Here is a 14,472-nt window from a genome sequence, read left to right as displayed (position 1 = left end):
TATTTATCGAGTTTTATATACCGTCATTCGGTTTCACCATCACAATGGTTTATAAGTATCGATCGAAGTAGAAGATCTTAGTGAAGTAATGTAAACATTATAATACAAAATAAGATACATGTAGGTAAATCCTTCTCCCACCTTGTGGCACAAGTTTCAAATCTGCCCGCATGGAAGCAGAGTCTGCAGGGACAAGGCACCAATTCTCAAAGGGAAAATATGAACAGACCCCCCCCAGATGCAAAGTGCCTGCAGAGACCTAAGCCTGCTTTCTCAGCAGGTCCTTTTCCATACAACACAACACATGTAGTTGCAAATTAAATCTAGGCACCTTACTTCCCTTCCCCCCCACCTAAATACCCCCTCAGAACCCCCTGCTCTGACTGCAGGATAAAAGTAAGAGATGGGCAAGTTTCATGCAGCCAATTCACATGGGTAAGTGGCATTTGAAAACTGCCTTCATGATGTTCACAAAGCTCTACGGAGAATTACAGAGGTTGATATTCAGCTGGCCAGTGAGCAAGAAAGGTACCTGAGGAATTTTAGCTGGGTAGGTCCGGCCGCTGAATATATCCGGGTAAAATTAATGTTAGGATAGCGACCGTGATATTTCCAAGCAGACTTACCCTGCTATGCTTTATCCAGGTAGTGCTGAATATCGGTGCTAGCTGGATACATTTTAGCCACGGCTCCTGAATGCCCTCTCTCCCTCGTCCTGCCTCTGTTTATCTGGCTAAGTTTTAGACATGTAACTGGATAAAAGTTTGCTGCTGACAAGGGCAGGAAATTCAAATCGTAGTTTGTCTGAATAACACCAAAAGTTACCTGGACAGACCCTTTAAACAGGAACCTCATAATGTCTGTTATTAATACAGCACTGTCACTGTAAATATTACACTGATGAAGTCTCACTAACCCATATCAAATATATATTTTAAAAAAGTGGTTCACACCGCTATTAAAAAGCTCTTAATAAAAAAGCCCATATCACTGAAAAAATCATTTACATATGATGCATCATATCAAACACATTTTAGTAAATGTAAATATTATGGCACACAACAGATCATACTTTACACATCACTTTGTAGTGTTTGTACACCACTGTGCATGCATCTCGCAGCCTAGATTCGTGATACAGAAATTTTGAAATTAAACATGTCTCCAGGTCCCTATCCCATAACAGCTTACAGCACCAGTTAGCTAAGCAATACAATCATGTACTGCGAGTCTAGAATTTCATGAAATTGACAGATACCAAAATAAACCAGGAGGGAGATGTTCTACGTCTGTGTTGCACACGCGTCTGAGGAGCAGGAGCAGATCTGTGGCTTTTTGATTCTTAACCTTTCTGATCAAATGGTCAGTGGACTACAGGTGATAGATACTGACTTCAATGTACCTGCTAAAAAGCAGGCAGCATTAGCAATAAAAAAGCCATGATCAGGACTGCTAAAGTGAAAAGGGTACAGTGCAGCCTGGACAGTCAGCTATGTTGTAATGCTTCCTAAGGACCTTCAGTGCTAGATGCAGGAGCAGACATCTTTCTGGAGAGAAAAGAGGTTTACTGGAAAGGAAACAGTTTCTTTGTAATTTCTGCAGGGAAATCCCATTCCATGAGCAGCTCCAAAATATACTTAAGAGACCGTCTGAGAAGGGCCATTTTCCTCCTCCCTAGGGGCAAGAAACCTGCAATTCACCCTCAAATTACTTGTGGGTGTCTGGCATCAAATTATAGTGCTAACAGAGGAAAAGCCAGTCACTGAATGACAGGAAACCTAGATAGTGGGGTGTAACTTCAGACTCCCTTCCTTTCTCCCACTAACTTCTCCCCTATATACAAAAGAGCTCCTCCAATCCTGTGGGAATTTTGAACTCCTAATGCAACCCCACATGGGGCTTACTGGCTGGCTGGGCTGTGGTAGTGGGTGGGTTTGTGGTTGGGGGGGGGTGTGTGTGTGTGTATGTTAGAGTGGATAGGGAATGGAGGGTGTGTGAGCAGGTGATGTCCATGGATGGGGGCTGTGTGGGTGCTTGCAGTATGTGAATAAGTGGGGTGTATGTTTTAAGATGGCCAAACAAATGGATAAGGAAATGGCAAAATCCAGAGAAATGCTTGGCTGGATAGGGAGAAGAATGATCAGCAAAACAAATGAGGTGATAAGCCCCAGTGTAAGAATCTGGTGCCCCTTTTACTAATTTTACCATCAACTGGTCTATGGTTATGTCCTATATTATTTCAAATATTACAAGCAGTCTTTGCAGACAAGGTGCTGATGATACTCCCCTTATGTTACCATTACTCCTATTAATGAAGGAAAGGTCTGACCCAAATTGGACCGAAACTTACTGGTCTAATTTCACTCATATGCATTAGGGACTCCCTGATTGTAAAGGTTCCTGGTGAGACCTCACTTGGACACTGCACCTTGAAAAGGATATAAACAGGATGGAGTCGGTCCAGAGGGAGGCTACTAAAATGAGTCAGTGGTCTTCGTTCTAAAGCATATGGGGATAGACTTAAAGATCTAAACATGTAACCCTAGAGGAGAAAGGCAAGACAGGGGAGATATGATAGAGACATTTAAATATCTCAATGGTTTCCATGCATAGGAGGTGAGCCTCTCTCAATGGAATGGACGCTCTAGAACGAGGGGTCATGGGATGAGGGTGAAAGGATGTAGAATCAGGAGTAATCTTAGGAAATATTTCTTTGCAGAGAGGGTAGTGGATGCAGGGAACGGCCTTTCAGTGGAAGCAAAAATCGGAATCTGAATTCAAGAAAGCATGGGATAAGCACAGGGGATGTTTGAGGGACTGGTAGAGATTGTAGAGCTGAGTAGTTGGTGTGGATGTGAGGACTGGGTAGGGTTGTTGGACGTGTTCTTCCACCATGTTTCTATGTGTGTGGGTGAGTGGGAAGTGGGTGGCTATGTCAATTGATGAGGGGAGAGTGGGGAAAAAGGGTGCAGGGAGTGATTGGGAGAGTGGGAAAAGGGGTGTAGGGTGTGATGGGGTGTATGCTCCATATGGGCAAATAAATTGGCCACTAATGGCCTGTAAGAACTACAACTCCCAGCAAGCCACAGTGAGGAGATACTAAGTCAGGTGACTAGCAAAGGGAAGCAGGCTCTGCATCTGGAATCTCAAGTGAAGGGTAGGTAGAGGCTCTCTGCACACTATGTATAGGTGTGCAGACTCACAGAAGGATGGAGCAGGCCAGGAACTGGCAGTGTTTGGTGAATTGCTGAGTATTAAATACTTCATAAGCTTCAAACTGGATAGAAATGCAAGAAGATTACAAACAGCAGTGTTTATTGGATTGAGAAAACTAAGAGCTGCTTGTGCTTCTTTGTTTGCAGGGTTTGTGCCTGCTTCGGATCCATATCAAATCACAAAGTGATTACAGTTAGCCACATTACTCCTAAGCCGCTTCACTGCAGAGGTATTGCCGGGACTAGAGAAGAGGTGGATAGTGGAGGTGAGGCTTCTCTCTTAAAGGACTTCATTCATGAGAGGAGTAGAACACTACAGACAGAATACAGAATCTGAAGCAGCAGCTGTGTTCCTGAACCACTGAAGGCAGAGGAGACCTTACTACACGGGGTGTGAGTGAGCTGGGATTTGGATGTATGCGAGTGGGCAGATGTGTGTGACTGGAGAGAGGCTTGGGGTGATATGCATGCATGAAAGGGGTTGTGAGTGTGAATGGGTGAGCGGGTGGGGGTAGGTGTATGAATGTGGTGTGAGTGTGCTGGGGGTTTGTATGTATGTAAGTGAATGGGTGCTGGGATGTGTGGGACTGAAGTGTGGATTGAGGTACCTGCGGTGAGTGCCATCCAGATTGAAACACTGCTGTAAGATGCAGTATTTGTTATGATTTTTCTCTAAACTTCCATGGGTGGACGGAAGGCCCTAGACCTCTATAAGTGAGGCACAAATCTGTGGTGTCCTACATTATCTCCTTCTAGTTACAAAAACCTGGGTAGAACTCTGGTCCTATGGTGCTTCTGCCAGAAAACTGATGATTCTTGGAAGAGGAAAACCTGCATATCCTCAGCCCTGAAACCAAATATTTAGCTTTGCTCTGCTGACCTGGATGGCTCGGTCAACAACCCGCTGGGCCATGCTGGGAGCCACCATCTTAATCATCGCGATCTCTAAAGCAGCTGCCTGTAGAAACATCACAAAATGATAGCATTAAAAGGACCAAAGCCAGGGCAAAATTGAAAACAAAGTGGAAATAAGAAGTTGAAATTCCCTGTATGTACCCAGATCAGTCCAGACTCCTGGGTTTTGCCTCCCCTTCCAGCAGATGGAGACAGAGAAAGTTTTGCTGATATTGGCATATAATCTGGTGTGCCACCTGCAGTCCCTCAGTATTTCTCTGTCTCCAGCAGATGGTGGTGGTGGAAAACCTGCAGTCTGGAGATTAGTTAAAAAAAAAAAAAAAGAGAAAAAGAAAATGTAGTTTTTAGTTTTAGTTGAGAAGAGATCCTCCCAGAAGGCTGGCAGATCCCGGTGGGGCCATCCCTTCTGGTTCTGAGGTAGATGAGCAAGGGGGGGAGGGGGACTGCTGGTGCTAGGTCCCCCCCCCCCCCAGGAAGATGTCCAAAGCCTGCTGCCTTGCTTCAGGGAGGTGTTTTCTTTAAAGTTTTAAACTTAAAAAAAAAAAGTTCCCATTTCTTTTTGTGGCATGTTAGTTGTGTGGCGGGGCAGTTCGCAGGCAGCCCAGCAGGGGATCCACTTTCCTTTCCAGTGTCCTCAGAGCAGTGATTGAGCCACATGCGAGCGACCCGGCGGGGGCTATGCTGCGTGGCAGCAGGTGCCCTGCATGTGGGAAAGTGTGCCCGCGCTTCTCGCACAACGGGGGAGAGGACAGCTCAGGAATACCTGCGAGAGCGTAGCACAGGCATCGGGTCACCGTGGGGGTCCATGGGAGATGCCAATACAGCTGCTGGCTCCTTCCCTCTTCACGTGGGAACGGTGGCCATTTTAGCTTCATTTGCAGCAGCAACTGAGAATACGGGAGGAGAGGGAGCCCTCCCCCCACTGCTGTCCCCAGCTGACAGGAGACCCACCCAGGCCTGGGAGCTCCAGGTACCTCTGTTTGAGGAGGATGAAGACCTCCTGCAGCAGGATCCTGACAACGCAGTAGGATTTTCTCCGGATTTTGTGTTTCTTCTTCACAAAGCATATCTTGCCAGGAAGGTCACAGGACGCTGCCTTTCCAAGCTTGAGGACCCACAGGATCCGCGTCCTACCAAGCAGCCCAAAAGGGCGCGGGCGAGTGGGTCGACCAGGGTTCGACGAGTCCTATGCATTCGGAGGACGAGAATCGGATGTGGAGGAGCCTCTGGTGGAGGAGCCTCTGGAAGTGTATTCTTCTCCAGATCATCAGGATCCGGATAAGGGGGCGGGGATGATCCTAAGGCGGTTTGTCTTTTTCACAGGGAAGAATTATGGTCCCTGATTCCATGTGTCCTTGAAGGAGCTGGAAATCAAGGAACTGAGATAAGAATCTGATCACGAAGAGGTGGACCCAGTCATGGAGGGCTTGAGAGGTCCAGCAAAGGCTTTCCCATTTCATAAGTCAGTAAAGAAGCTTGTGCTCTGGGAATGGGAGATTCCAGACACCAGTTTGAAGGTTGGCAGAGCTATGGATAAGTTATAGCCATTACTGGAGGACATGTTGGATTTACTGCGGCTGCCAAAGGTGGATGCCTCAGTGTCGGCTGTTATCAAGAAGGCAATCATTCCTGTGGCTGGTTCTGCTGTGCTTAAGGATATGCAAGACAAAGTTAGAGGTCCATCTCAGAAAGATATTTGAGGTGTCTGCTTTGGGCATTAGGGCTGTGGTGTGCAGCAGTTTTATGCTTCAGGCTGGTTTGTGCTGGGTTCAGCAGTTACAGTCTGATAAGGCAATGTCAGAGTCAGAGGCCAAGCGGCTAGAAGCCATGGTGGCCTATGGAGCAGACGCATTATATGACCTCAATCGAACGTCCTCCAGGACTATGATGTCTGAGGTTTCAGCCAGACGGCTCCTTTGGTTGCGGAACTGGTTGGTGGACCTTTGGTCTAAGTCTCAGCTAGGAATGTAACCCTTTATGGGGAAGCTGCTTTTTGGAAGGACTTAGAGGAACTTGTGAAGCATCTGGGTGAGAATAAAGACATGCCAGGGAATAAACTGAAGGGTGGCAAAGGCTCCTTCTCGCAGTCTCACTTTCGGGTGACTCATCGGTTTTGGTAGAATCAGGCTACGGGAGGAGCCTAGATACAAGGTACTGGGAGGCAGCAGTTCTGGAACCAGTCCTTTCGAGGCCAAAAGCCAAACAGAGATGGTTCCGGCCAGGGGGCGACAGGATCCAAGTCCACCCAATGAGTCGAGGCTGGTCCACTCCTCCATGTCAGCCATAGGGGGTCGGTTGACTCTGTTCTTTGAGGAGTGGGCTAAGATCATGACAGACCAATGGGTCCTAAATATAATAAGACATGGTTATGCTTTAGAGTTTGCTCGTCTACTAAAGTACTTGTTCATGGCATCAATTTGTGCCTATGTAGGCAAAAGGCGGATGGTTTGGGAGACCATAAACTGTTCATAGATGTTAGAAGCCATCATTCCTATTCCTGTAGGGAAACGGGAAGGTATTCCATTTATTTTGTGGTCCCAAAGAAGGAAGGGAACTTCCTCCCGATCTTGGATCTGAAAAAGGTGAACGTGGCTAGTGGTTACATCATACTGGTTTACATCCAAACCGTTCCTCATTTTCGGATGGAGACCCTACGTTCAGTGATTGCAGCGGTACGCAAAGGAGAATATTTGGCCTCTCTAGATTTAACTGAAGTGTACTTGCACATAGCAATCCGGCCAGATCAAAGATTTCTAAGTTCATGATTCTTGGGTCATATTTTCAATTTTGTGCCCTGCCTTTTGGATTGGCAATGGCCCCAAGAACCTTCACCAAATTGATGGTTGTGGTGGAGGCGGCTCTCAGGAATGAGGGTATCCTAGTTCACCCATATCTGGACGATTAGCTTATTCAGGTGGTCTGAGGTCCTTTACAGTCAGGCAGTGCAGTGGTACTGCAGTGTTTAAGGTCCCTGGGTTGGGTTGTAAATCTGTCATAAAGTCAGTTAACCCCTTCTCAGGATTTGGAGTTTCTGGGGCCACATTTCGACACCGGAGTCAAGAAAGTATTTCTCACCAAGGAACGGATCAACAATCTGCAGAGGCAGGTTCGCAGCTTGTTGGACATTGCAGTTCCCAGGGTGTGGGATTACCTACAGGTTCTCGGTTCCATGGCTTCCACATTGGAATTGGTTCCTTGGGCATTTGCTCATATGAGACCGCTGCAGAATGCATTACTTTCCCGGTGGGATTCGTTGTAGGAACAGTTTCATCTTCTGTTGTATCTTATGGAAGTAGCCAGGTCATGTCTCACTTGGTGGGTTGGTTGCGACCACTTAAGTCAGGTGGTAGTGTTGGAGGTTCTGAACTGGATAGTGGTCACAACTGATCCAGCCTCTCAGGTTGGGGGGCTGTGTGCCAGATTCAGTCGGTACAAGGCCGGTGGTCACCAGAGGGGGTGGCGTGGTCTATCAATTGCTTGGAGATGAAAGCAGTGCACCTCGCGTTGCGTGCCTTTCTGTCTCTCTTACGGGGATGGCTGGTAAGAATTTTATCAGACAATGCGACAACAGTGGCTTACATCAACCAACAGGGTGATACCAAGATTTGGGCGGTGGTTCAGAAGGCCCAGGGATGAATATACTGGGCAGAGAAACATCTGGACTTATTGCCTTCTTGCACAGCCAGGATAGACAATATGCAAGCAGATTTTCTCAGTCACCAACAGCTGGATCCCAGGGAGTGGGAGTTGTCGGTGGAAGCAATGAGGCTTGTCCATTGCAAGTGGGGCATCCCCTGCTTAGACTTGATGGCAACTCAAAGGAATGCCAAGGCTCCATGCTTCTTCAGTCGCAGGAGGGAATAAGGAGTGGAAGGAGTCAACACCTTGGTACTCCCATGACTGCAAGGGATTCTCCTGTACGTGTTTCCGCTGTGGCCACTAGTGGTCAAAGTATTGCGGCGAATAAAGATTCACCTAGAAGTGATTCTAGTGGTACTGGAGTGGCCTTGGCAGCCTTGGTTTGCAGATTAGATCAATCTCGTGGTGGACGGACCACTGTGCCTGGCTCATTTTCCCAACCTTCAGCATCAAGGTCCCATATTTTCAGATCAGGTGGCTCACTTCTGTCTTGTGGCTTGGCTTTTGAGAGGAAGCTTTTGAGGTGCAAAGGATATTCGGAGGATGTCATTTCCACTATGTTACAAGCTAGGAAGACTTCAACATCCTTAGCCTATGTAAGGGTGTGGAAAGTCTTTGAGTCCAGGGGGTTGATCCTACTCAAATGTCTGTGGCGCACATTTTGACCTTCTTGCAACGAGGACTGGTGAAGGGTTTGGCCTTCAATTCCCTCAGGGTACAGGCGGCGGCTTTGGGCTGCCTTAGAGGCAATGTGCAGGGAGCAGCCCTAGTGGCACATCCAGATGTGGTGTGTTTTCTGCGGGAAATGAAGCATTTGCGGCCCCCAGTGCGGAAGTTGTGTCCCCCCCTGGAGCCTTAACTTGGTTCTTAAGGGGTTGTGTATGGCTCTATTTGAACCGCTTCGAAGGGCAACTATGAAGGATCTTACCTTAAAGGTTGTTTTCTTGGTGGCAATTTGTTCTGCTAGGAGAATTGTGGAGCTACAGGCTCTTTCATGCAGGGATCCTTTTCTGAGGATTATGGACAATGGAGTCTCTTTGTGTACAGTTCCTTCTTTTTTTCTGAAGGTGATATCGTCTTTTCATTTGAATAGGGTCGATGGAACTACCGGTTTTTCCAAATCTGGATACGACTATGCCTCACGCAAGGGAGTTGAGACTTTTGGATGTGAAAAGGGCCTTGCTGCGATATCTTAAGGTCACTAATAACTTTCGGCGCAAAGAAGGGACAAAAGGCTTCACAATCCACCATAGTGCACTGGCTGAAAGAGGCGATAGGTTCGGCTTACATATGTCAAGGTCGTGCTATCCCTGAGGGTCTGAGAGCTCATGCTACTCGATTGCAGGTGGCATCCTGGGCCAAATGTCAGCAAGTGTCACCTCAAGGGATTTTGTAGGGTGGCTACCTGGAAGTCGTTGCACACTTTTGCCAGACATTATCATTTGGATGTCCAGGCTTCAACAGACAGGGGCTTTAGTGAAAGTGTGCTTCGAGCAGGACTCTCGCAGTCCCACCCTATGTAGGGAAGCTTGGGTACATCCCAGGAGTATGGACTGATATGGGTACGTACAGGGAAAGAAAAATTGGTTTCTAGTGCTACTTTTTGTTCCTGTAGTACCAAAGATCAGTCCAGAGTTCCGCCCATTATGATGAAGTGGATTGGAGAGTCCGCTCAATCTGTTATTGTAAATAGAAGGGCACAGGTTTTCCTTTGGTTTTTCTTCTGTTAACATTGGAAAGGATTGTTCCCATTAAGGGTTTTTTCCCCATCCTTTTGCTCTGGGGGAATGTTATGAGGGGATTTGTTTGTTTAGTTTCAGTGGTATCTTGGCTTGGGTACAGATCAATACTGAGGGACTGCAGGTGGCACACCAGGTTATATGCCAGTGTCAATGATTCTTTCTCTTACTGGCAGGGAGGCAAAACCCAGGAGTCTGGACTGATCTGTGGTACTACAGGAATGAAAATTAGCAGGTAAGAACCAATTTTCCTTCAGTTATCTTTATGAATGTGCCAAAAAAACCCCAAGCAAACTGAAAAGATCTCATGCAAAAATGTTTCAGTGAACCAAATTGTGTGCATAGAAGATTTCCAGCTGGCATTGTGCAAAGTGTAACCACTAGAAACAGCAATGACAGGAGAAAGCGTGTGTTCCTATATGCGTGCCTGGCAACAACAAAGGGTCTGTTTATATTAGGATGCGAGTGTACACGGTGCTGTCAAACATTCGGTGTGTGCTTTGACATCAAGCATTGAACTGTCGCATGCACCACAATAAGCTGAAACTATTTACCTTATTCCCAACCGTATCCATCAGGTGGGCAGCTTTGAGTACCAGTAGCCTGGCCTGCTCGATCTCTGCCCGGGACTGGGCAATGTCAGCCATGATAGTTCCCTGCTCTGCAAGGGGTTTCCCAAAGGCCACGCGCGCCTTCACCTGTAATGTACAAATGCAGATAAGAATGCCTCTGGATTTTCATGTCAAATCGTGGGGCTGCTATGTCAGTCCACTTGAATGTGTGGAAACTAAGGTCAATAAACTAAAACATCTGAGATGATCCTTTTTTTATTGACTTAATACATTTCTTGACAAGCTTTCGGGAGTTGACACTCCCTTCCCTCAGGGTCAAAACCAGGTCAAAGCAAAAGTCAAGGCTATTTGAGCATACGAGTGAAACACAGATTTCCTCAGCTCTGAAGCAGTTACACTGGCTCCCGATCAGTTACAGAATCAGATTCAAAATCCTAAGCAATGCCTTTCGCACTCTTTCAGCTGGCTTTCCTCTAACTATTTAAACTGTTAGGACCTTCCATTCCTTCTTGGTCTTTATGGTTATCTCAGGCAAGGCTCCTTTTGGTTCCATCACCATCAGTAATCTGGTTGGACTCTACCAGACAAACCACTTTTACTTATCAGGCACCCTCACTTTGGAATTCTCTTCCATTTGACATCTGTTCTGTTTCAAATTATCTAAATTTTAGGAAAGCAGTGAAGACCTGTTTTTTCTTTATAAAGCATTTGAAAATACTTAAAACAGTCAGCTCAGAGGTGTTACTTAGTTTGTAACAGCCGATTAGATTATAATTTTGAGATGTATTGTTAATTCTGTATTATGTATGGTCATTATTTGATATATATTTTAATTGTTTACATTTTAGGTTTGTTTAGGCTGCATTATATTGTTTTGTTTTTACCTGTTTATTAGTATTATAATTCATTTTACATTGGATTGTATGTATGTGTTTTTGAACAAAAGAACATCCTTCAAAAATTGGAAGAAGGATCCATCTGAAGAAAATAGGATAAAACATAAACATTGTCAAGTTAAGTGTAAAACATTGATAAGACAGGCGAAGAGAGAATTTGAATTGAAGTTGGCCATAGAGGCAAACACTCATAATAAAAACTTTTTCAAATATATCCGAAACAAGAAACCTGTGAAGGAGTCGGTTGGACCATTAGATGACTGAGGGGTTAAAGGGGCTCTTAGGGAAGATAAGGCCATTGCAGAAAGACTAAATGAATTCTTTGCTTCCGTGTTTACTAATGAGGATGTTGGGGAGATACCAGTTCCGGAGATGGTTTTCAGGGGTGATGAGTCAGACGAACCGAACAAAATCACTGTGAACCTGGAAGATGTAGTAGGCCAGATTGACAAACTAAAGCGTTGCAAATCACCTGGACTGAATGGTATGCATCCTAGGGTACTGAAGGAACTAAAAAATGAAATTTCTGATATATTAGTTAAAATTTGTAACTTATCATTAAAATCATCCATTGTACCTGAAGACTGGAGGGTGGCCAATGTAACCCCAATATTTAAAAAAGGCTCCAGGGGAGATCCAGCTAACTATAGACCAGTATGCCTGACTTCAGTGTCGGGAAAAATAGTGGAAACTATTCTCAAGATCAAAATCGTAGAGCATATAGAAAGACATGGTTTAATGGAACACAGTCAACATGGATTTGCCCAAGGGAAGTCTTGCCTAACAAATCTGCTTCATTTTTTTTGAAGGGGTTAATAAACATGTGGATAAAAGTGAACCGGTAGATGTAGTGTATTTGGATTTTCAGAAGGCATTTGACAAAGTCCCTCATGAGAGGCTTCTAAGAAAACTAAAAAGTCATGGGATTGGAGGCGATGTCCTTTCGTGGATTACAAACTGGTTAAAAGACAGGAAACAGAGAGTAGGATTAAATGGTCAATTTTCTCAGTGGAAAAGGGTAAACAGTGGAGTGCCTCAGGGATCTGTACTTGGACCGGTGCTTTTCAATATATATATATATATATATATATGATCTGGAAAGGAATACAACAAGTGAGGATATCAAATTTGCACATGCGTAAACCTAAGGAAACTGGTTTCTCCTTTTGAGCCTGGGGAGGCACACCCCAGACAGGTTGAATGCAAAAACAAAGGTTGCTATAAAAATGCAGTTAAGAGAAAAGGGAGTGACTTTTCAAAGGGCCTAGGTGCCTAACTCCCACTTAAATCAGTCACTGTCAAAAATGACTAGGGCTGACTTTCTAAATTTAGGGGCCTAAAAAGTGGGTGACTATGGGGGTGAGCCAGGACAGGGAAAAAGTTAGGTACTTGGCACTAATTTTCAGCAATAGGCACTTTAATTAGGCTCCTAACTCTAGGGAAATGAATTGACAGTCTAAATTTAGGACCATAATTATAGGTGACTTTTCAGTCAAAAATGTAGGCGCCCTAGGTTCAGCTGAAAGTCTCCCTAAATCTAGGCATCAAGCATTTTTTGAAAACTGACCCCCAATATTTATTCAACACAAATCAAACAAAGCCAGAGAATAAAGAATGCAGGCAAATAATTGGCAGCAAATGGTCGCTAGGGTGGACATGCATTTTGGTTTGCCTTCTGCTAAGAAAAGCTTTCATTTCATTGTGAATGCAGATCTCAATGTGACTTTCTCATTCTGACCAACAGGAAAGCATAAAAAAAACCAACCCCCAGTTTGAGAAACTTACACGTTCTCTCATGAGCTCCAGTGATCTTTCTGCATTTCCAATAAGTCTCATGCAATGATGAATTCTTCCCGGCCCCAGTCTCCCTTGCGCTATTTCAAATCCTCTGCCACTCCCCAGCAGTATGTTCTCCTTAGGCACACGCACGTTTTCAAAGGTGATCTCCCCATGACCAGCTGAAATGAGAGCAAAACCTACCGCTTGGTAACACTTTTGCTTGGCTTTTCTTGCATCCTACTTATGGCTACTGATTCTTGCCCCCCCCCCCCCAACAAATGTGATTCACCTTCAGAGTAAAACTGTGTGACCCAAATAAGGGGTTAGTCTCCAAAAGCCTAGAATGTTCGTGAAATATGTTGCCTCAACAAATATTTACTGCGTATGTAGTCAGAATCAGTGTAATATAATACATCTATCAAGGCACATAAGGCAGAGTAGAATATTAATTGATAGATATTAAGAGTAACACATTCAAGGCAAAACACAAGCTGCCCAACCTGCTAAAAAGATTTGCAGCAGATATTTCATATTCTACAGTACAATATTCAGTCCTGATAAGAATGTTACTGGAGAAATTACTTACCTGATAATTTCATTTTCCTTACTGTAGACAGATGGACTCAGGACTAGTGAATTTATGCTCCCCTGCCAGCAGATGGAGAGGGAGCAAGCTGACGTTTCAGTATATATAGCCTTGCAGTGACCCCAGCCTGCCAATATTCTCTTCAAAAGCAACTGTGGACAGACTAGCAAAAAACTTGATTAAAAACAGGCAACCAGGAATGTTTTATTGCTTTCTAATAAAAATTTATAAATTAAATAAAAACAAAACAGGCAACCAAAACTGTACTCAACCAACAAGAAACACCGAACTCACGTAAGATTCTAGGTACCCCAAGCTAGGGACAGGATGAACACTTATCAGTAATCCCTTAGGGCCCAGAGCCCCACAGGAAGACTACTGACACACTCATGCAGCAGCCGAAGGCAGGAAGCTGAGTCCATCTGCCTGCACTAAGGAAAACAAAATTATCAGGTAAGTAATTTCTCCATTTCCTAGTGTGTAGACACATGGACTCAGGACAAGTGGGATGTACCAAAGCTACTCCTGAACAGGGTGGGAGGCTGCCCACGGTCTAGTCAACACCGCACGTGCAAAGGCTATATCCTTCCGGGCCTGCACATCCAGACAACAAAACCTGGAAAAAGTGTGTAAGGAGGACCACTTCGCAGCTCAGCCTATATCGACGGGAGAGAGCAAACTAACCTCTGCCCATGACACTGCCTGAGCCCTAGTTGAATGAACCCTAACTTGAGTAAGCAACGGCTTTTCAGCATCCACATAAGGAGCCGTGACTACCTCCTTAATCCAACGAGCTATGGTAGCCCGCGAAGCCGAAGCTCCCTGCTTACTCCCACCATGGAGAACAAATAGGCAATCCATCTTTCAAAAAGGTTCAGAAACCTGCAGATACTGAACAAATCGCTTGACATCCAAGGAGTGCAAGAGGCAATACTCTTATGCATCCCTGACCTTATCCAGGGATGGCAAGGAAATGGACTGATTCAAATGAAATTCCGAGACTACCTTAGGCAAGAAAGATGGAAAAGTACGCAGCTGTAATGCCCCCAGAGTCACCCAAAGGAACGGCTCTCGGCAAGACAAGGCCTGCAGCTCAGAAATTTGACGTGCCTAACATGTAGCCACCAGGGA

At 45.2% G+C, this 14,472-nt stretch overlaps 1 protein-coding gene across 6 annotated transcripts in view; it reads right to left on the bottom strand.

The window, feature by feature from the left end:
* The window catches only part of ACAD10 (acyl-CoA dehydrogenase family member 10), a 95,198-nt gene that overhangs the window by 1,192 nt on the left and 79,534 nt on the right, over nt 1-14,472 (bottom strand). For 3 of the 6 annotated variants that reach the window (XM_029571674.1, XM_029571676.1, XM_029571675.1), the window contains 3 exons: nt 12,762-12,952; nt 10,063-10,206; nt 4,096-4,173 (listed from right to left, as the gene is read on the bottom strand). In XM_029571674.1, coding sequence (XP_029427534.1) covers nt 4,096-4,173; nt 10,063-10,206; nt 12,762-12,952 — 413 coding nt within the window. The remainder of the gene's footprint in view (nt 1-4,095; nt 4,174-10,062; nt 10,207-12,761; nt 12,953-14,472) is intronic. The other 3 variants (XM_029571677.1, XM_029571679.1, XM_029571678.1) reach the window with 2 other exon arrangements.

This window comes from Rhinatrema bivittatum, chromosome 11 (genome assembly GCF_901001135.1).
Source record: "Rhinatrema bivittatum chromosome 11, aRhiBiv1.1, whole genome shotgun sequence".
Lineage (NCBI taxonomy): Eukaryota > Metazoa > Chordata > Amphibia > Gymnophiona > Rhinatrematidae > Rhinatrema > Rhinatrema bivittatum.
The sequence above is the reverse complement of the archived record's forward strand: the minus strand, read 5'-3'. Positions and strand labels throughout refer to the sequence as shown.